Here is a 21169-nt window from a genome sequence, read left to right as displayed (position 1 = left end):
GGCAATTTTTACAAATGACTTTCCATTGCTAGAGCACAAATTTCGATAAAAAGGTGTTGACTAGTGAAATTAATAAATTAGTAAAATCGTTGGCATAAAAAATAACCTGCAAAATAAATTTTTTGAATTTTTGTTTTATACACCGCGAAAAAAATAAATAAAAAAAACTAACCCAAGAAACTTCATTTTCGTGTTTGGCCCATTAGAAATAATATTCACTTTGTACAGTTAACATTGGGATAATCACCATGTTTTAGTTCCACGATGTTGCACGTGTACTAATGCAGAAAATTAACGAGACAGCGTCTGGAACCCAGTAGAACATGTTTCGAGCATGGATGACATTACATTTCCTCATATTTGTTATAATTTAGTTGACAAATTAATTACAATGTGCGCATCTAAATAATTAACGTGTACTTTTCGTTGAACTGGATGTTCCAATATGCTAATGTTTCTTTGAAACATGTGTCACAAAAATTATACCAATTTCCTCCGAAGTCTTATAATAAATTTCCAGTAACGTCATCCCCACCGAATATTTATTGATTGGATTGTCCATAAAAATAAATCAATTCATTTACTGACAAGCAGTGGTACCTATTCTAACATTTTTTAAAGAAACATTCACTTTCTCCATAAAATCTATATAAATAGGTCGCAATGTGCCAAAGTAAACTATCAAATAAAAAATATGTTTCACCCGAGTTACGACGCCCGTATTTGGTCGACAGGATGTCTCTCGTTTTAAAGGATTTATGACGCGTGCTTATAATAACTTCTTTCTTGTTGTTTGATAACAAAGAAGTTGGTGTGTTTTTTGCTGAATTGAATTTTTGTGTTCGTTTTTAATATTTAGATGAAAAAATTTTACTTACTAAATTGCCATCCAATAATAGAGTCGCACTTAGGGAAAAGTCGACTTACCTGAAAAAGAAAAAAAAAATTAAAATGAGGTCAATTTACATTCTGAAGTGTGCAAAGCTCGAAGAATTCTTTGACAATTTTTCAAATATCATTCTTACCAAAATTGGTTATTTGTCAGTTTGCAATTTATTTAAATTGCCCAATTTTATATACAGAGTGCTTTTGAAATTCATTACCAAAAATTAAACACGGTCTTTGGCAACCTTAAGGAATCGAATTAAAAACCAAAAGACTTTTACGTACAGCATTTTTTGTCAGTTTATTCTACTTGTTTGTACCAATTATCTTGGTGTGTTTGGAAGTGTATTTCAAAAACACACAGTATTTTGACAGACCGTCAAAAATTAAAACTTTCCCATAGACCGTTCATTAATAGATGTTAATAATGCACGATTTTTGGTCTAAATTCGTTCATTAATGACACCTATTATCGAACGTTTTTACGTGTTAGTCAATTTGGTGGTCACATAAGTAAAATTGTGCTGCAGCGCAATGAATAGATATGAGTCCGACTCAGTAGAGATATTTCGAACTTATTAACAAACTTGTTGGTTAAATCTTTTTCTCTTAGTAAAAGGAACCTGAAAACTTCATCTTATTATTCTATAAATTGAACTTCATACATCGTCGCATTTCCTGCAACTAGCTCTGTCGTAAAAACTAAAAGGTTTAGAACAATAAAAATTGCATTATAATGCACTTTTAATTGCAGAATTTTACAATCCACTGAGTTAATCCGCGTTTTGCGACGCAACTGTAAATGAAAATCTCAAAGTTATGATGTCATGAAACAATAAACATCGATTAGGAATTGATTTAAAATGCAAAAATTGGTTAATTAAATGAATATAAAAGTTATATGCAGTCAGATTTATTTTACCATTGTTTGACTCTTTCGACCATAACTCTAATCCTGTAATTTCACATTGAAGGATATCATTAGCCATTAATCGATACATGCGACTTTATCTTTATTTTAGATCGTTCGATAGTTTTCATGGAAAACGCCCTGTAGTAATGTAGATTTAATCAAAATCTTCAAGTGTCAAATGAACACACAATATACAGAGTGATTTTAAATGTTCCGCTGTTTAACTCTTGACGTCTAATTTACACGATTAAAGACCTGATTTAGCAGGTTAGATCACACTGACAAGATGATTTTTCTAACTTTAGAATGAAAAAAAATATTTTGTTGTGGCGCTATCTATTAGAAGATACACTGTTGACGCAAGATTCAATGTGACTTAGTTTGCCCTTCTTTATTCATGGGTTTTTCCAGTAACGTAGCAATATTTTTATATTGCAAAACTCTTTACTCTGACTGAAAAATCATGGTCAATTTCCTTGCACGAACGTCACTGAGAAAATGGTAATGATGCCAAAAATGCAACTTTGCGCCGAGTTTAATTCAAGCTGACAACACCTCTAATTTTACGTTATATCGTAACATTAATCGTTATACAAATCTCACACTGTAAGTTGTTCGGATGTAAATAACTAAATAAAATAAGTGATGTAATTGCTGTTTTACAGTACGATCGTAGATATTGTAGAAGGAGCATAAAATTGTACTCATTTCCCAGCCATTCATACGAGTAGGAAATGGGTATTTCTCTTGAGTTCTACACTATGCTTTTTCTACAAATTTTCCTTTATTCATGCAAAAGAAAAGTTTGTGTGCATTTGACACGTTGCTATACACTGCATTTTCTTAAACCGTCGGGTAATCTGAATTTTAATTACACGTGAATTCTATACCTCATTCGCCTTCGGTTCACACGTAATTAAAATTCAACTTACCTCACACGTTGAGTAATCAACTATTTTACGATTTTTCTTTCATTATAAGTAAAAAGCGAGGTTACAATAGGTAAAACGTATCCTAATACTTTGTTCCCTTTCATCAAAACCCATATAGCGCCGAGTTAATCAGAATTGATATTTACTTCCCGAGCCTTAAATAATCCTCTTTCCATGATAAAAGTCGTTCTCTATTCTATTCCGACATTGTACAACACATTCTATTCTTACAAAATGAAATACATCCGGCCTTCTCTCTCCATTAAAACGTTTTTGCTCGATTTGGCAATTCTTCAGAGCCCGTTTGCTCAACCGGATTTGTTTTTTGGCAATGTGTCATCTCCTGCCACAACTTTGAAATTGGGAAACGAGGATTTTATACATTAACTTGTCTGCTTGTTTTTCAACATTACAAATGAGATTTTCAGGATTCAACTGACATGTCTTTACTCTTTAATTTTAAAATGAACGATCGATACGGGGCTTTTATTGTACAGTGCGTTTCTGTTAGTAACATTCGGGTGAAATACAATCACAAGAGGAATTGTTGCACTGTGTCTATTTCTAGTTTGAGAAGGAACTGAATTGCGGGCGATTTGTTACATTTTGTAAACTACAATATTGATGGAAATGGTGTACTTAGAATAATTGATACGGGCTAAAATGTTTTTCAACGAAATTTCGAGAATTTAAAGAACTCAGCGGAAAAAGTGACAATTTATAAGAAATTGAAAAGAGATTTTGTTTTGACAGGTTAAGAATAATAAATAATCTAAAGATCTAAAGATCTTCTCCTAGAAATAAAAAATATCTACTATCTAAAATGCACTAAGAAAATGGTCTTTATTCTCATTTGAGACAGACAAAACACCCTATCACTTCACAAGTTAAATTATATCACATTTCCAAGACAACGCAGAATTTCTAACACTAACAATTTGTCACTGTCTTTACTTCTGTCAATTATTTTGATGCTCTAATTGCAACCAACAGAGTCTCTTAATAAAATCTTGTATTCAATTTTTGTACATATAATGCCATTTGTTGCCAACTTTTTGCGTGAACAAAATGAGACATTATACTTTTACTTATAACGTGCGATAAAAAAAAATCCTCAGTTGGCTTTAAAATTGCAAGTCAAGTCTTTGATTGATGAAACAGTTTTTTGTTTCTGTCAAGTAAACTGACGTCATCAAACGGAGAATTTTGTGAAAATTTTAACAATAGATTAAGATCTATGTTTGAACCGTGTTGCAAAAAGTCCTCTTATGAAAAATTAATCGCAACACGTACCCTTCTCTTCCATTTTTTGCATTTCATGACAGTTTCCATCTAATAACCTTAAAATTGGCAGCTGTCAAAGTGGCAATTAAAGACACAATATGGAAATCCAAAGGTGGACTGAGGATGATTTTTTATTTGATCGCTCGATACATACAGCATGGTCCAATAGTGTTAATAAGCCTAACTAAATGCGAAATACAACCCAAATACATTTTCGTAGGTTTTGTTGGCCAATTTAGATTTAGATAGATAAAAATACTAAACATAATAAGCTGTTAAACTTTCGACAAATTCTTCTGAAAAAATCACCATTAATTACAAGCATAATAACGTAAATAATTTGTTCTAAAAAAGTTGACTCAAGATTTGACAACTTTGATGTGCAACTCACTGTCTATGATCTAAAACATCAAGAATAAGTATCCACATCTACGCCAAAGTCCACCAAATTTTATTACTTTAGTATTGAAACAGTGAGACTAAAATTCTTACTAATCGTTTAAAATAGTACTATTTATTACGCCTAATAAACGTGTTTCACCAAATGTTAATGCTTTAACGTTAAATTTAGAGTTTAAATAAAACATTTTATCGAAACATGAACATTAAGTTGTATCTAATACGTTTCTATGCTTACATGTAAAGTACATCATAATAGTGATGATACAAATAAAGCACACTTTAAAGCTCCGATGAAAAAAACTTATTTGAAATTTTTCACTCGCAAATTAAAAACTGTAAACTTATAATCATTTTTTTAAAAATGTTGTAATTTATTATTCTCAATAAATCATTGAAAATTAATGCACCAGATTTAAATGAATTACTTTAAAACCTACAAAATTTAATGCAAAATTTTGAATTTTATACACGTATTATGTTCCTAGTTTGAGATTTTGAAATCTAAATTTAACATTGTAATTACATAATGCACACAGTCACTGGTACCTAACGCTAAATCTCACTGAAAGAAATTCATATTTTTCCAATAATTCCTTAAAATGTATTAGTAGTCGTTCAGATAACCATTTAAATTATGTATTATTAATCACGATAAAAAGAACGCCTTTTACCACTAGCTTGAAACACCACTGATTAAAATATCCACCTTAAAGAACAAACCTTGGATTGTTGCTAAGCAATCAAGATTATAATCTTTAATCCAGTGGCGAACAGAAAATTTTGACCAAATATTCGATTATTTTTATTTAGAAAACGAAAAGACTTTTACATAAAACATTTTTTGCCAATTGATTCTACTTGTCTCCACCAATTACCGTGTTTTCTTTGGTAGTGTATTTCCAAAACACCCTGTATGTGTACTATATTTTATTGCATTTTTGAATTCTATATGCAAACTGAAGATCACTTTCTATACGTGCTATACCTATAGTGTATCATTACTGAAATGTCTCGATGTTTAAAAAAAATAAATTAAGTTTGCATTACAAAAAAAACAGTCCCACAAAAATTTTTGAGAATTTTTTATTTCTATTAGACCATTAAATTTGTTTATAAAAGATCCACATAAAATTGAATTGGTTAACTTTCCAAAGCATGCTTAAAAAAATTGAAAACAAAAGAGTAAAAACACTTCTTTTTCCGTATTTTTAGTAGGGAATATGTGTTCAATACATTTAGTTAACGCAAAATTTTATTGTACGTTTGTATTGTGCTTATTTTCCAATTAACGTGGCGAATTCTAAATAAATTATAGGAAACTTATATCGGAAAAAAAAAACACTTTTGTTGTGCATTTTTTTTTAAATCAAAATATCTCTAAAATGGTTAAATTTATGAATAGGACATTATACATAAAGTCACCCTTAATTTGAATGTAGAATCGAAAAATAATCAAGTTGACTACTACTTCCGGCCTAACCGGAAATGTTACGAATATGTGAATATTGTCATTGTATTTGTCTTATTTGCTTATTTTCGTTTCCAAAATTTCAAATTCTCATATTTTGTAGTTTATGAAAAAAATATCAAAACGTACAAATACGTTTACAACAGTTAAAGGGTTAATTGCATTGTTGAAGAAACTGAATGAAAAATGCAAGTCTAAATATTATGATAAATAAAAATAAAAGTATTTTATTTAGTAGTTTTTTTTTTCTGATTTTGACATGTAAAAAGCACATTTGCCATGTTTAGTAACTATAAAACTTAAATTTCCTTCCCAGTTATTTTGTTCAATTTTCACTGACAACAATAAAAGTCATTTGACATGTCAACATTAACAATTAATTTTAAATTTTAAATTTTAGCTATTTTACATAATACACTGCATTTAACTGAATTTAAATAAAGTACACTTTAAAATATGCTCTAAAAACATTCAAGAAACTAATTTGAATCATGCAGATCTGAAGCAGCTAAATAAGATGTAAACAAAAATACAGAATGAGTTTATGTATTAAAATAATAAGAACAGAACATTGAACAGAATTTAGAATAAACAGTTAAGTCTGTAAAAAAATGAATGGAATAATTAATTTTAAATTCTTGTTGCATATTTTGCAATAAACTGAAACATAAATTCCAAGCGTTATTATTACAATTCAAATTAATGAGAAGAAGAAACCACGGAACACGCTTGGAAAGTTTATTTTAAGCTTGACTGCTTAATTACCTGCATCTCGGGAGATCTTTGGGTAATTATTATTATATTAGTTACAACAAATTCATCTTGCGGATGAAACAGATTCCGTCGAGAAGAATGAATTAAAATAAAACGTCCTAAAATCGTTAATCCACAAAAGTGTATTTCTGTTTCTAATTGTGTTCCGTCAGCCGTAATAAAAGATTCGTCCGCGTCGAAGTATTTCCACCAACTGCCACCAATTGGCCTATTTTTGAATGATGTTATGCCAAGGCCGCCCTCTATCGTAGCACTGGTAGCACTGCTTTTGCAGAAGTCGTCACATTAGCAGCACAAAGCAGTCGGACTAATCTAACAAATAATTGCGAAAAAACTTACCCTCCTGCGACTAATATCATCTGCATGTCTCATGAGTAGGCTGTTTGATCGTTCACTCAAAGCAAGCACTTTTCAAGAAATGTGAGATTTGCCACTAAAAATCCGAATTGCAAATAAAGTACACCTGTTTACCATTTTGCTACAGCACCAAAACAATACGCGCTCTTGTGATTACGTCTGCATTTTACGACACGATCATCATATTCTGCTCGCTTTGCCTGAAATTCGCGTTTATTTTTATTGTCCGGTAAGAGATTCCCAAAAGGTGACCACACGCACAGTGTCTGCGACCCAAAAGTTGCTATACTACAGTCTACTGTGTTCGGGGGGTCAGAACCCCTTCCTTGATAAATCTGAATTTCTGGATCGATGATTATCTGCATACATCTGCAATGTTTTGGAACGTCCTGACCCACTAAACAGAATAAATGAGCTTTACGAAACGAATATTAACTACTTGGCAGATGATTTCGGCTCAATATCTAACTCTACGACTTTTTAATTATCGTCTGGACACTCCTTATGCAATCACGAATGTGTTCTCGTTCACTACTGTGGTGCTTAGGCAAAAGCTCAATGCAATTGATTGATGGAAATGTGCGAAGCTTTCAACTGCAGTGCTGAAATAGTAATGTCGCGATGCAATTAATGATTTTCGTTTTTGCAATTCTACGAGAGCCCTTTCAATCAATCGGGTAATTACGAATTTGACACAATTTACACAGTTAATTTCATATATCATCTTATTTTTGTTGTGTTTGAATCATTTTTACAATCATCAGACGACTTTGTAAGAAATGCAAACAGATTTTGTTACCCCAAATAGTCTGTACTCAGACTTTACAGAGAATTAGAAATTATACTTTAAGTTTGTTTTAATGGTGAAAACTTTGACCCATCTGCATAAAAATAATCAGTAAATAAGTAGTTTCATAATGGCTAGGCTTGAAGTTAAAACATGACCGTATTTTTGATAAGAATAGCATAATTATGTTTGCAGAACAATTTTATTAAACAAATCTCAAGTCAACAAAAATGGCACAATTTTTTTAAATCTAACTGTGTCTATAAAGTCAAGTTTCAAGAACCTAGAAAGTCGAAGTAAATCAATATAAAAACAACAATCTCCTTCAGATAGGCACATACTAATTGTTTCTTTTTTAACAAGCAAATAAATGTTAGTAACATTTCATATCTGTTTTTATTAGGAGCATAAAATGGTCCAGTCCGGTTCATTACAAAGACGTTCGTTTGAAATAACCGGAAAATGAATTATATTACTCTATTTATTTGCAGTAAATTTAATTAAGAAACGACAAAACAATAATACCTACATAAAGACCTGTTACAAATGAACACATCACATGTATTTACAGGTTTATTGTGTTAATTATTTTCTTATTTTATGTTTAGAGTTCGGCAAAACAATTTTGTATTTGAATGACTGAACAGTAACTTACAGTGGGAGTTGAAAGTACCAAATAGATGCCAAATTGCTAAAGAACGAAAAGCATGTCAATGAATTCATTGCCACATGTTCAAGATAAAGTTTGTACTAAAAATTCGTCTTTAGAGTTCATAATTTTTCACATCATCTGTTTTAAAATTTTCTATAATTTATTGTTATTAGATACTGCAGAATTTTTTAATCAACAAACCAAAAGAGTCGTTTTTAAAGAAAAAACTGCGTAATTTTCAGAAATGTCACTAATTTGGCGTTTGTTTTTTTACCAGACAATCTCTTTAGGCGACGTTGCACCATGTAAAAATTGCGATGTTGATGGTTTAAAAAAAATGAATCAAATGAAGCTAAAACAGACAAAACTTACAAGTTATTCTTAAAAATAAATTTATATATCAGTCTACGTCGATTGTTTAATAAAAGTTCTTTATAGTAACAGTACTATAAACAATTCGTAAATGTGAACAAGGCTTGCCTTAAGTGTGAACTAACACTATCGCGAGTCTACTGTATAAATTTTTGATTTGATTTTTTTGAGTAACGTAACATTGGATCCTAAAAATGCTTATTGAATTAAGAACTTCTTAAAGCACAGTCCGCTATTAACCGAATTTAATTTGCAGATTCGGAGGAGCAAGAAAAAAATAAAATTCAAATTCTCATGTTATTTGCCTATGTTCGGCAATCCGTGGAACATCTGGTATAGTTTTATAATTTATATCTTGGCATGAGTAGGTACACTCTCTCAGTCATTTTATTATCAAAAACTTTTCTTTGGTGTTATATAAATATGCGGTATCTTAAATCGCACCTTGAGTGTCCTACAACACACTTAAGAGCCTATAAATCGCCTCTGGCAATAAAGTTATTTTCAACTTCGCGGGATTACTTTAGATAATGATCATTGTCATAGTCGTTTTCTAAAATAATAACTCTCTTATTTTATGACTTGCTGTGGTTAGAAGATTTTAATATTTACCTCAGTTGTGCGACTTCCCGGTTTTGTTATTACAAACAGTCATCTTCTGTATTTAATTTATTTATATTAAAAAATACGTTTAATATAATTAATTTACTTAACTACAATCTGCTCAACTGTAATTTTAATTACAAATAAAATTTATGATTGGACGTTGGTAGAACATCGTATTTTATTGAAATGGAAATATGTGGGAGTGATTTCAATACATGTACATGTTGCTAAAAATTTAATCATTGACATCTGGTCTTTTCAGTTAACTCAATTACTTCCCGATCTTTAACCTACTTATTTCTCACTTTTGAACAGTCACTGGAACATTACTGGTAGTAAATCACAAGCATGAATAAATAAGAACTTGTCAATAGCAACCAACTGCTACTGTAAACTAGGTTTATTTTAAAATTATGAAAACTGCTGGTCATATTCTAGATTTATGAAATTAATAGACCACCCGAATAGATTTTACAAGGCATTTACCAGTGAAATAATTATTTGCCATTCTTATTTGTAATAAAATCGCGACCTGTTAACATTCCTTGTCAGACAAATTGAATTCTGACTGTGCAACCGCACGGTGTAATAAAACAGAGGAAATTAATTCCGAAAAAATGTTAGAATGTAACAAATATTGTCATCAGATGTATCGCAATTGTAGGCTATTTCCTGGACCAATTTAAACAGTCAGAGACACAAAAAAAGTGTCATTTTAATTCCTATTTTGACGGTTCATTATTTAAAGAATGAACAAAAAGAAACCAGCTTGATTATACAATACAAATTTACATGAGATTTTCCGAGGAGTTTCGTACACTATTTTTCCTACGACCCACCATCTAAAAGAAACAATATGTTTTGACGATGTTCATTTCATATGAATTCTACATGTCATTCTCCTGACCTCAAATGAAAGTGACATATTCCATATTCCACATATAATTATGTTTCACGTTACGAAAGAAAAAGTCGGTTGTCGCCTTGGTCATTAAAATACGACTCGGCCGAGAAAGGAACACTTTTTGGCCTTGGTACACTAAAAATAGAGATTTTCGCACCTCGGAATACAAACTACCGTCTGCTCTTCTAAAGAGACAGTAAAGTTCCTAGACAAACTCGCTGTGAAACCCATAAAATCGATCGCCTCATATTTATGGTTCCATAGAGAATTCGTAAAGTTTATTTGAGTGATTCATGAATGCCAAATATTATAAAAATGTTATCTCGAAAACCTGTTGTAAAATAATAGTTTATGCAGGAGAAATTATAAATTATACTTCTATGGGCCAATTTACGTAATTTTCTCATTTCGTTCATTTAGGCGTAAAAATAAAATCTGTTACAACGGAATGTAAAAATAAGTAGGTTTTAGATTTAGATCTACTAGATAAACAAGATCGCTATAAAGTGACAAATGTGTTACAAATATTTATAGTTGCAAGTTTCGAAAGCGTGGTTGAACGGAAAACCGAGAAATTCTAAAAAAGGTATTCTTATTATATGTCAATTATAGATTTCTTTGGCGGCAGCCACATTTTGAATTTATGGTAGGTCATGAAACCAAATCAACAAATGTCTATAAAATTAAAATCAAATGTATTTTTAGAATCCAAACACGATAAAAAGTCAAATCGGCACAACACCTGGCGTAAGACGCGTTCCACTTGAAAACTTTTAATAGCCTTAATCTTTCTTTTTTATTCAACATTTTCTCATCAGTTTCCCCGGAATTTGCTCTAACTGTCTTTCGTTCGATCGATCCGCGTCTTGTCTATACGAACGACGTAATTAGAAAAACGTCTCTTTTCGGAAATTTTCCATCGGTGACGAATTTTCCCCTTTTATCACGAGAATTTCTGGTGAATTTATGCGTGCAAGTTGAAGGGGGAGTTCTAACTGTATAATTACAATAATGACTAGAACAAAAAGGTGGATGTGCGAAGCGGAACTTTGGGTTTTACAAGCAAAAGCTTCCATGTTGTCGACTAATAATAAATGTGTGCATGGACTGGTTCAGCCACCACTCCCTCATGTCATCGTTCGCGTTAGTATACACCGTTCACGCATTCAAATAAACACCCCATCGATAATGTTTTTATTTTAGACTCCACGGAAAAGTAGTTGCTCAATTACAAACTAAGAAATCCTCAAGAAAAATCGTTTGAATAAACGTGCAGGATTTTCAGGGCTGAGCTTTGTTGCAAATTCATGGATTTGTGTACTCCTGTCATTTGTAAGTTTTCACTGTTGGAGACTGTTTTATGTGTTACACGCGTAAAACATGAGAAAACTTCTTTTTAAGACTGCATTACTTGGTGAAACCCGAGACATTATTGTAACGTCCTATTACCGAAATAGGACATTGAACAATGGTGATTGAACTTCCTCAATTTCCGTCTGCAAGGATAAATTTCTTGATAAATTTCCCGATGTTTCAAAATGCGCTTTCGTGACTCATATTCAGGAGGAACGAAAAGAAATCACCTTTCCCTCCAAAACGACAAAATTAATAATATTAACTTTCATACATTCTTACAAAAACCGTGAAGACGATTAAAATTGGAGCGTAAACTCTCGAAGGAGCTACACATTTGTGTTTTATTGATCTCGAAAAGACGTTTGATACTTCAGAGAGATAATTTATAGGCAGCACTTAACAATATGACGTGTCCAGAGACCAGTATGAAGTGATAAGGTCATTTTATAGAACGTAGCAAGAGTATAAAGTCCGGGAATTTAAAGACGTATGGACTCTAAGCAACAAAATTAACGATAAATAGAGAACTAGAGAAGACAGATAAAATCAGAAATAAGACGATGAGGGAAAAAGTCCGGTCAATATGATGGGACATATGAGCAGATGGACGCGGAGTAAAAGAGTCGGTTGGCGGTTAACGAAAAACTGCCTGAAGAGATTGACATGGAATGGAGCTGTCACAATTTCAGTATAATATGGAACTCTATTTTATGTTCAATGTTTGTTTGAAAGGAAACCAGTGGTGATTTTATGAAAATTTTCGCATATTATTTGTTTTTATTGGGAGCTTACAGAGCTTAATAGAGGATGTTTTACATCAAACAACTACCATGCATATTAGCAGATTTTAAATATCATTGGTTATTGGCTTTATATTTTATAAATAAATTGATTGTTATTGGAGTTTCCACTGCAAATTAATATTCAAATATTTTATTTAATCCGTGTCTAAAAATTTAAAAAATGTAGAGCTAGAATGCATAGGAACAAAGCAAAAATAGTTTAAGAGGATCAAGTAAATTTAGAAGAATAATTTTTTTGGAAACTTAAAGTATTGAAAATTAAGAGAATTCAAACGATCTAAAGCGTCCAAAGAAAGAAGAATGAGATCGTTGGTTTAATTTTGCTAGTTGGCATCACTGCATAAATGTCAATTGTGTTAATTCGTGAGCCGTTGTGGAGGTCAATGACCGTTAAAAGTAATAAAGGTAAACTTACAGCAAAAATTTACAACAGCACGAAATTCTGACATTTACATTAATCTTCTTGTTCGATTTGAATTTGGTGCTATCAACCTAAACCACAAGCGATAAAATGTTCCTAAATGGGTGAATGATGTTACAAATTCAAACCAGAAGTCAAAATAAATAACTATTAATTGTCGGCGCACAAATTGAAAAATGCTTTGAAAATGCACGGAAATTGAAATCCTCGCTCTCCCGGTTTGGGTTTTAACACTTTACTTGCATTTCCAAAAGCACATTTTATAGGCTACTCAAACAAAAAACTATTTATGATTTTTCGAAATCCTGAAATTCTTGCCAAATGTCAAACACGTATTATCACATTTGTGAGATTGTCAGCAAATTGAAGCAACATCAGTAATAAACTTATTTTTATTGTTTCAGTGCAGATTCGCAGGTACTTTATTAACTTTACGTTTTTCATCAGGATATTTTGCTATTACATATTAAAAAACTCATCAGTTGCTTGTGAAGCCATCAATTATTCAAAATTGGCTAGTATTCATTACAGGTCTAACTTACATTTCAAATTCTACTAATTTCTTAAATTACTCAGTTGCTTTGTAAATTAGTAAGTTCTTTGTCAAAGAAATGACGTATAGACAAGTGAATTACATACAATATTTTTTTCTAAAAACGAATCAATATAAAGATATGACAGGACTTGACATTTTCTTCTGAGAGAATTTGGCAGTGTCATGCAACTAGTAGCAAAAAGTGACATTTTATCTCTAGATGAACAGTTTTTGACTGTTTTGCAACAGAACTAGTGTCGTTTTGTAACTGAATTTGAAAATAGCTATCTTTGCAACTAGAAGCAAAATTGCTTCATTTTATCACAAGACGTGATTGGATTAAATGTATTAAATGACATATGTCATGTCGCTCCTATAACGATGAAATATGTCATTTGTATATTTGTTAATCTCCAACCAACATACTAATTTTTCTGACTTAAAATGTTCAGTACTTTTGACAATTTCTTCTATCTATCAAAAAAATTTGGAATATTCATAGCATTTTAAAGTTGGATAAAATTTCAGTGTGCTATCTCCATTGTGTTCCAATTTCTGATTACCTCGCACATTTGTTCCGTTCAAACCTGAAAATCCCAAATGTTCATGTATTGAGAAAATAGCTTTTAGATTACATTGAAAGAAATGCTCAGGCTAATATTTCCATAAAAAAATTACTCTGAAGGTGTGGATCCTCCAATTACAATTTTTTTTTGTAAAAAATAACAAATTTTCAACTTGTTTGAACAGAAATTCTCGGTCTGCTGCTTCCAATTAAAATTTCCAATCTCCAATGTTTCAAACTCAAAAACAATGAATTTTTACATTCATTGAAAAAGAAATGTTCAATTAGCTATCTGGAATCAAAATACTAAAATTTTGTTCGCAAATATAGTAAATCGCATTATAATAGATCTCTACAAATCTTTTTAAAAACATGAAACAACCGGTGTAAGGCAAAAATCGATATGCAACATATGTGAATAATACATCCGCGAACAACATAGTCATGCATAGGTGTGTGTATGTCAATAATCAGAAAGCGCAATAAACACGAGATGAGTATTAATTGAAACAGATTAATCACATTTATATTTAAAGAGAATTAATTGTTATGTCGTTATAACAGTATTGACATTTATAATGAGAAACGAATAAACAAAACAAAAGTACACAATTTGAAAAATAATTACAATTCAAGCAATCATCATCAAGCTTTAGCTTAAACACCTGAAAAGGTAAAAACAAAAACTGGGTCACTGATTTCCTGTCAGACTGTTGATTATGATGTTGTGTTGAAAACAATTATTTTCAATGCAACTTTAAAAGTTTTCACCTTGTCTGCACAAAAGTTCTTAGGGTTAATAAATAGACCAAAAACCTGAGCTATGAATTATATGAACTGTTCGACCAACACTAATGTCCCGCGCCAAAAAAATTCACAGTTTGAAAATTTTGACCTAATGAGGATAAAATTATTGTTTGTTAAAATTGTGTCCCAAAACGCTTGCACTATTCATAGTATTCAAGTTACAAGCATCAATCACAGAGAATCTGAGTGCAATATAAGGAAAAATGTTCACAGGAAACTAAACTTATTATTAAATTTAAATTTAAATTATACAGGGTGATGAAAAAAGGCGCCTATTAGTGCAGTTAAATTATCTCAGAAATCAAAGCAAAATTAGTCTAAGCCTACTCCTTTTTACAATATGAATTTTTTTTCAAAGGAAAAAACTTAGCAATGTTGCTCAACCCTTTCTAACAAAAATTTACAATCGGTAGTCTGCGTAACTAAGCAACTGTCACTAAGAGCTTGACAATGTTGCAACAATTTTCTGCAAAGCCAAGAAATGTTAGGTATTTTTAAAAGTTTAGAATTAAAACACTGAGTTTCATAAGGCAAATTTTAAGGCAGTAATCCAAGTTTATAAAACGAGCGGCAAAGCCGCTAATTTAAAAAAAAATGAGTGCCGTAATGGCCTTAGGAACAAGGTTTTTATACTATTTTTTCTAATTTGTTCTTGTAACAGAGCAATTTTTGCTATTTTCGCATTCGTTTTCAGTGCTATAATATCCCATTTTGATACGGAACGATGTAATAGCTTTGTTTCCGTAGCAACGTGGGAATGTTTGAAATACAAATTTGGAAAACTTGGTTTAAAACACTTTTTGTTCATGTTTTGATACAGAATATCATTAACTGTAAAAAAATGTGATGTCTAACAATGAAATTGTTATAAAAAGTTTATACAAAAAGAAAGCTTGTATTTTAGTTTAAAAAAGCACTAATTTTATTTTGGTTTTCAATTTTGGGCTCTGAAAAGAATTAGCTGTAGCATAATAGGTAGCATGGGCGCCTTTTTTCCATCACTCTGCATTTTGTCATTCAAGCGCTGTGATTGGCCAACTCAAACTAAACATTGGAGAATTTCCCATTCAAAGGAAGTGCGAGCATTCTGGGACACCTGTATATCACATATGGTTATGACTTGAATAAAACTGATTAGATCAATTTGAAACGCTACAGTTCCTCAACATGTAATAGAAAAAATATATTTATAGCTTCTTGTTTAAAAGCCATTATGGAGGGAAGAAGAACACGGGTGTTAACGGACCCTGTACAATAAGTCACATAGCCGGAGCAAAAGTCCTCCAGAAATAATTGCCAACTTGTCGGGTTTTTCATTCACTACTTTCTTTTTCACACTCCGCTCATGTGAAAACCCCTTATCAATAAATCACTTTTTCCATAAAATTCCGCAACAAAACAAGATCTTGTTCCGCGAAAATTATTTCTCGCTCTGACACAATTACGTCGAGACGATATTTGTCAGTGCGAATTGCTTTTAATAAAAATGATTTACACGACTCGTAGTCATATTTATCTATTTTTAAAAGATCTTAATCCGAAAACTCTTAACAAAGTAGTAACAGATGCAAAGCGAATCGGATTATTTTTATCTACTGATTTGAATTGTTTGAAATTTTAAAGTTGGAGAGCGGTGGTGGTGGAGTTTAATAAAGTGCAAACAATCGCTCGATGTTGCGAGTTTCCAGAAGAACATTCTTGTGCATTTTTAATTAAAAAGTTGTTTGTCAAAAAGGAGCGCGGTGGAATGTTGAAGGTCAATTTTGATTCAGAAACTGCATAAAATTCAGACACTTTGACTTGACAGAGTTGTATCAAGTAATCTAAATGGTTTTTAAAAATGGGAGACATTAATGTCATTCAAGCTAATTAATGGGGCTATGATGTTGCCATAAAACGCAACAACATAATAAAGAAATGATTGAAAGGTTTAATGGCGGACATATCGGAACGAGCAATTACTCCAGAATATTTTTTTGAACATTCTTCACTTCTAAAAGTGTTTCTTCATTAATAAGAAATCTCTTAAAACAGCCGATTTTAGCTCCCCCAAATCTTCCGTGTTAGTTTCTTTATCCAGTTCGACCGAAACTCCTCCCGCGTTTCCAGCAGTACACGCAGGACGAAGTTCCGATATCGTGACAGAAAAGTATAAGCACCGTTACATCCGACCGCAAACGAAGGATACAATAAAAAAATAAAAATGTAAAAGCCTTGTGTCTCCCCTGTTACATAACATTAGCAAAGTGGATGTTATTACTTTCATTTGAACGGTATAGCTTAAACAGCTATTTATCATGTTTGACAGAAAATGGGTGAAAATTTGTAAAGCGTTTCAGAAATTGAACGATTCGGGACGAATAAACCGTGGAGGTGTGGGAAAATTAGTGACAAAAACAAACACGGAAGTAGGAGACAGTGATTTTCAATTTGGCAGCACCGACTTGCAAGTTCTGATTTTTAGTTTTTCAGTTTTTAATTTCAAGGAAGCTCTTAACTTTTTACTGAAGAACAGCTTTACATTTACTTCACATTTCCTGTAGAGAATTTTCCGATTTACAAAAAAAAAACTACTTTAGATTAATTAGATTCCTGTTCTAAATACATGCCATTTTTTAATAGGTAGTTCACTGAGAACAAATAATAAGAAACAAAAATTTATAACAAAATATTTGCTAATTTGCACGGAAAATGACAAAATAAAATTTATTGTTTACATTCCCACCATTTAGTGACAATTTGACAAATGTGAATTTTTTTGACAGGAATGTCAGGGCTTTTTAAAAAATAAGATTGTGAAAATTTTGAGTTTTGAGCTGTTCCTGCAAATGAAAAAATCTCAAATTTTTCAACTTTTGTTCTAAAATTTCAAAATTTAGTGCACTTAATAAACGTTTCAACTGTAATAAGTCCACTAAATTTGATTGCTCTAGTGGTAAAAATGACGGATCTACAAAATTGAGTCTTGAGCTCGACTAACAATTAAAAAATTTTCAAATTTTTTAATTCTTGTTTTAAAATTTTGTAATTTGACATAGTTAATAAACGTTTTTAAAAAAACAAATCCTCCAAATCTGAATGCTTTACACTTAAAACCAACGGACTTACAGATTTTACTGGAAAATTTAAAGTTTTGAACTCTACTTGCAAATGAAATATTCTCAAATTTTCAATTTTTGTTCTAAAATTTTAAAATTAAGTGCACTTAATAAGCATTTCAACTTTAACAAATCGACCAAATTTGATTGCTCTAGTGTTAAAAATGACGGATCTACAAAGTTTTATGATTTATATATTATTATTTATAAAGAAATCCGCTTATTTCGATGCTAATCGACAATTTCTCGCTGATTCTCGCCGTTTTCTGACTTGGATTCGCAAAGAAGAGCTTGAAATCTACAAAATCACCAATTTTTATCATGATTCAACAGCTGAATTCCAAGAAAACAGCAGAAATCTGCACGAAATCATTAAAATTCGAAATAACAAAAATGACTAAAAGCTTTCCTCAAAATTAATAACATAAACTCTCGTCCCATATCCACTCAATTTTCCAAAAAAAAATTTTAGAAAAAATTGGCGCTAAATATCTAAAAGACGAAACTTAGATGCCTTGTTAGTTAGGTACTCATTTAAAACTTCCAAAAATGAACTTTGTTGGCAGATTTTTCATTCCGACATGAAGAGAATTTAATTTCCGTTCAAGGGCCGTTTTCACATAACGTTAAATGGCATTTTTGGTGTAATTAGCCGCAGTTTAATTGTCAAAGAAGAAACATGTGTCTAGTTTTATGGCCAAGGATACTTTTTTGGAGAACAAAAGTGTTCAAAGATAACTTCTGCTTCCATTAATTTCAACTAAAGTGCGGCAAAAAGTCATGGTAAAACAATAATTAATTAACACAGAACTGACAATTAAAATAAAAAAGGCCAAACTATGCTTTACTTTTATTTTGTGGGGCTCAAAAATTTACTGAATCGAGAACTAGCTCGATGTTAGTGTAAAAACTATCCAATCGCTTTAGACTTTGTTCTCTCTTTCGGCTGTGCCGTTCGAAAACAATCGAAAATAGTAGGGTTGGACAATAAGAGAATCCCGTCCAATTGGCTCCATTCGCTAATTAAACAATTCTTCAGGAGCAAATTATGTACGATCGCGTGTTGGTGCTATCATAATACCGACTTTGGAACCAAGTGTTAAGCAAACAAAGGTACCTACAAAGGGTGCCAACCGTTTCAGGGTACAAGAAACGCAACACTCGAGTCACAAAACACAGGAGAGTGGTCAAATCTGGTCGTCATCGTGGGGGTGTGGTATTAGACGGGTGTTAAATGACAATGACAGCAACCACGTGAGGGTTTGGTGCAAATATACGCGCGCGGACGCCAGACGATACTGCCGGTCCATGACAAGAGGAACGTAATGCGCGCGCCACTGTTCTCCTGCTGCCGCCGCAGGAACGGTGGCGCTTATTCGCCGTTCCTGCGACCCGGTCAACATCATCCACGATGATATATGCGCTCATTTTCATTCATGCTTTCGTTAAATCATACCATTGACGGGTCAACGACGATGTACACTGGACCAGAACGATAAGAAGGATGTTGGGTCGGCGGAACGGGAAAAGACACGCGGAGGAAACTTCTTCAGTTTGTAACAATAACCTCAAGCGTAAAATAGAGCGACTATGCACTGTCTAAATGGAAGTCACTTGCCTGGAAAATTTCGATAAGGAGAGCAGGAATAATAAGCTTGGTGTAAATTATCCGGGAGCCAAATTACAACATTAGGAGACGGGTTAGATGCGGAATATTTGGACCGTATTAGCAGGCTCCAGATCAAGTCTTTAATTGAATAATTTATCTGTAATAAACAATTTAGCTTCTCAAGCTAAGAAGTACGTAATCAAATGTGTCGCCTTCACGTGTGACAATTGAGATTGGAATATCGAATGAAGCTTATTGATATCTCAGCTCCGTCTTCCTTTGTTTTAGCATTAAAATAAACACCAGTGTCATTTCCACTCAAAGGTGCACTCTATACCTACATATTTATTTAATCTCCAGCACAATTGGTTCTCAACCATGTGACGAATTCAATTGGTATTCAATCTGGACCGATAACATCTTTTTCAATTTCTCGGAGGAACATAGCTCTCTAGTTAACACACATATTTCGCGTCACAAAGGTATTTGTTCCTTACCCACCTCCTATTAACACTGAACGTTATAATGTTCAATTGGATCGACGTACCTACCTAATTTCAATGCGCTTCGATTTTGAAATACTAAGCGATTGTTGCGATGACACCAATTGTAACGTAAGAAAGTATGTAAGAAAATAAACCGAAAATGTTAATGTGCTTGAATCGCTGATGAAATCTTGCAGCACTGCCATTTGTTTGAATTAAAAAGGGGAAAATATGAAAGAAAATCTACGAAAATGCAACAAGTGTTCAACAATTTATATTAAACATTTTCCTCTTTATAGCTTTTCGGTTCAGATTTGTTTTTTTGCAGATCTTGTGCCGGTTAGATTTTGGATTCTTTAAAATTTAACTTATTTAATAGATTCACCAGATTTTTAAAAATCTGCTTTAGATTTTTCTAGTTCTTCATCCTTCAATAACATTCAGGTTTGCACACTTTCTTGGGTTTTTATATTTCTTTCTTTGTTAGCTTCTTTGCTCTTCTTCACTTTAAGTCTTGACGAATAGAATAGAATAAAATAGAATTTATTTGCGATTAAATACATACACAATGTAAATAAACCTGGCACGTCAATTAACCGACATACCTGAAGAAAAATAACTTAACTTAACTTAGATTCTCTAAACGCTTAAGATTGTGCTGATGGTTACGACCATCAAAAATTGTTGCCATGTCCTGCATTATGATCTTTTTTTGTCACATCTTTTTATTATATTCACGTTTTGTTCTTTAAATTTTTTTATTTTATTATTTTTCCGGGCTACTGTAAAATATTATAATATCGTATTTGGCGTAGAAACCACATGAAAATGTGCCGCGTTTTGGTTACATGTACTCTACTAAAATAGGAAACGTTAACTGTCAAAATATGACATTGTTGACAGTTGTCGACACTCACGTTCCATGCTTTTGCAAAGACTGGATTCAACTCTGTTTCCTTATACGTCAACTTCAGCTCAGAAATCGATTCTTCCAACTTTGTGCTGGCTTTAAATCTGTGTATAAACTCTAATTAAATCACTTAAAATTGTTCAGTATTTGTAGGTAAAGTCCGTTTTTTTATTAAAAAACCACCAACACCGCACTCGCCCACCGTTTTACAACCGGCAACGTCGTCGATGGTGACTTTTTGGTG

At 32.1% G+C, this 21169-nt stretch overlaps 1 protein-coding gene across 7 annotated transcripts in view; it reads right to left on the bottom strand.

Moving 5' to 3' along the window:
• The window catches only part of Sh (Potassium voltage-gated channel protein Shaker), a 220172-nt gene that overhangs the window by 73902 nt on the left and 125101 nt on the right, over positions 1-21169 (bottom strand). The window contains exon 1 of one of the 7 annotated variants that reach the window (XM_088050411.1): positions 6998-7212. The exons of the other annotated variants lie outside the window; for them this stretch is intronic. Coding sequence (XP_087906537.1) covers positions 6998-7023 — 26 coding nt within the window. The 5' untranslated portion in view covers positions 7024-7212. Of the gene's footprint in view, positions 1-6997; positions 7213-21169 lie in introns of those variants that run through there. 7 annotated transcript variants of the gene reach the window in all.

The sequence above is a fragment of the Gnatocerus cornutus genome, chromosome 2, assembly GCF_029298725.1.
Source record: "Gnatocerus cornutus isolate USDA-ARS CGAHR chromosome 2, icGnaCorn1.1, whole genome shotgun sequence".
In the NCBI taxonomy this organism is placed as follows: Eukaryota; Metazoa; Arthropoda; class Insecta; order Coleoptera; family Tenebrionidae; genus Gnatocerus; species Gnatocerus cornutus.
The sequence above is the reverse complement of the archived record's forward strand: the minus strand, read 5'-3'. Positions and strand labels throughout refer to the sequence as shown.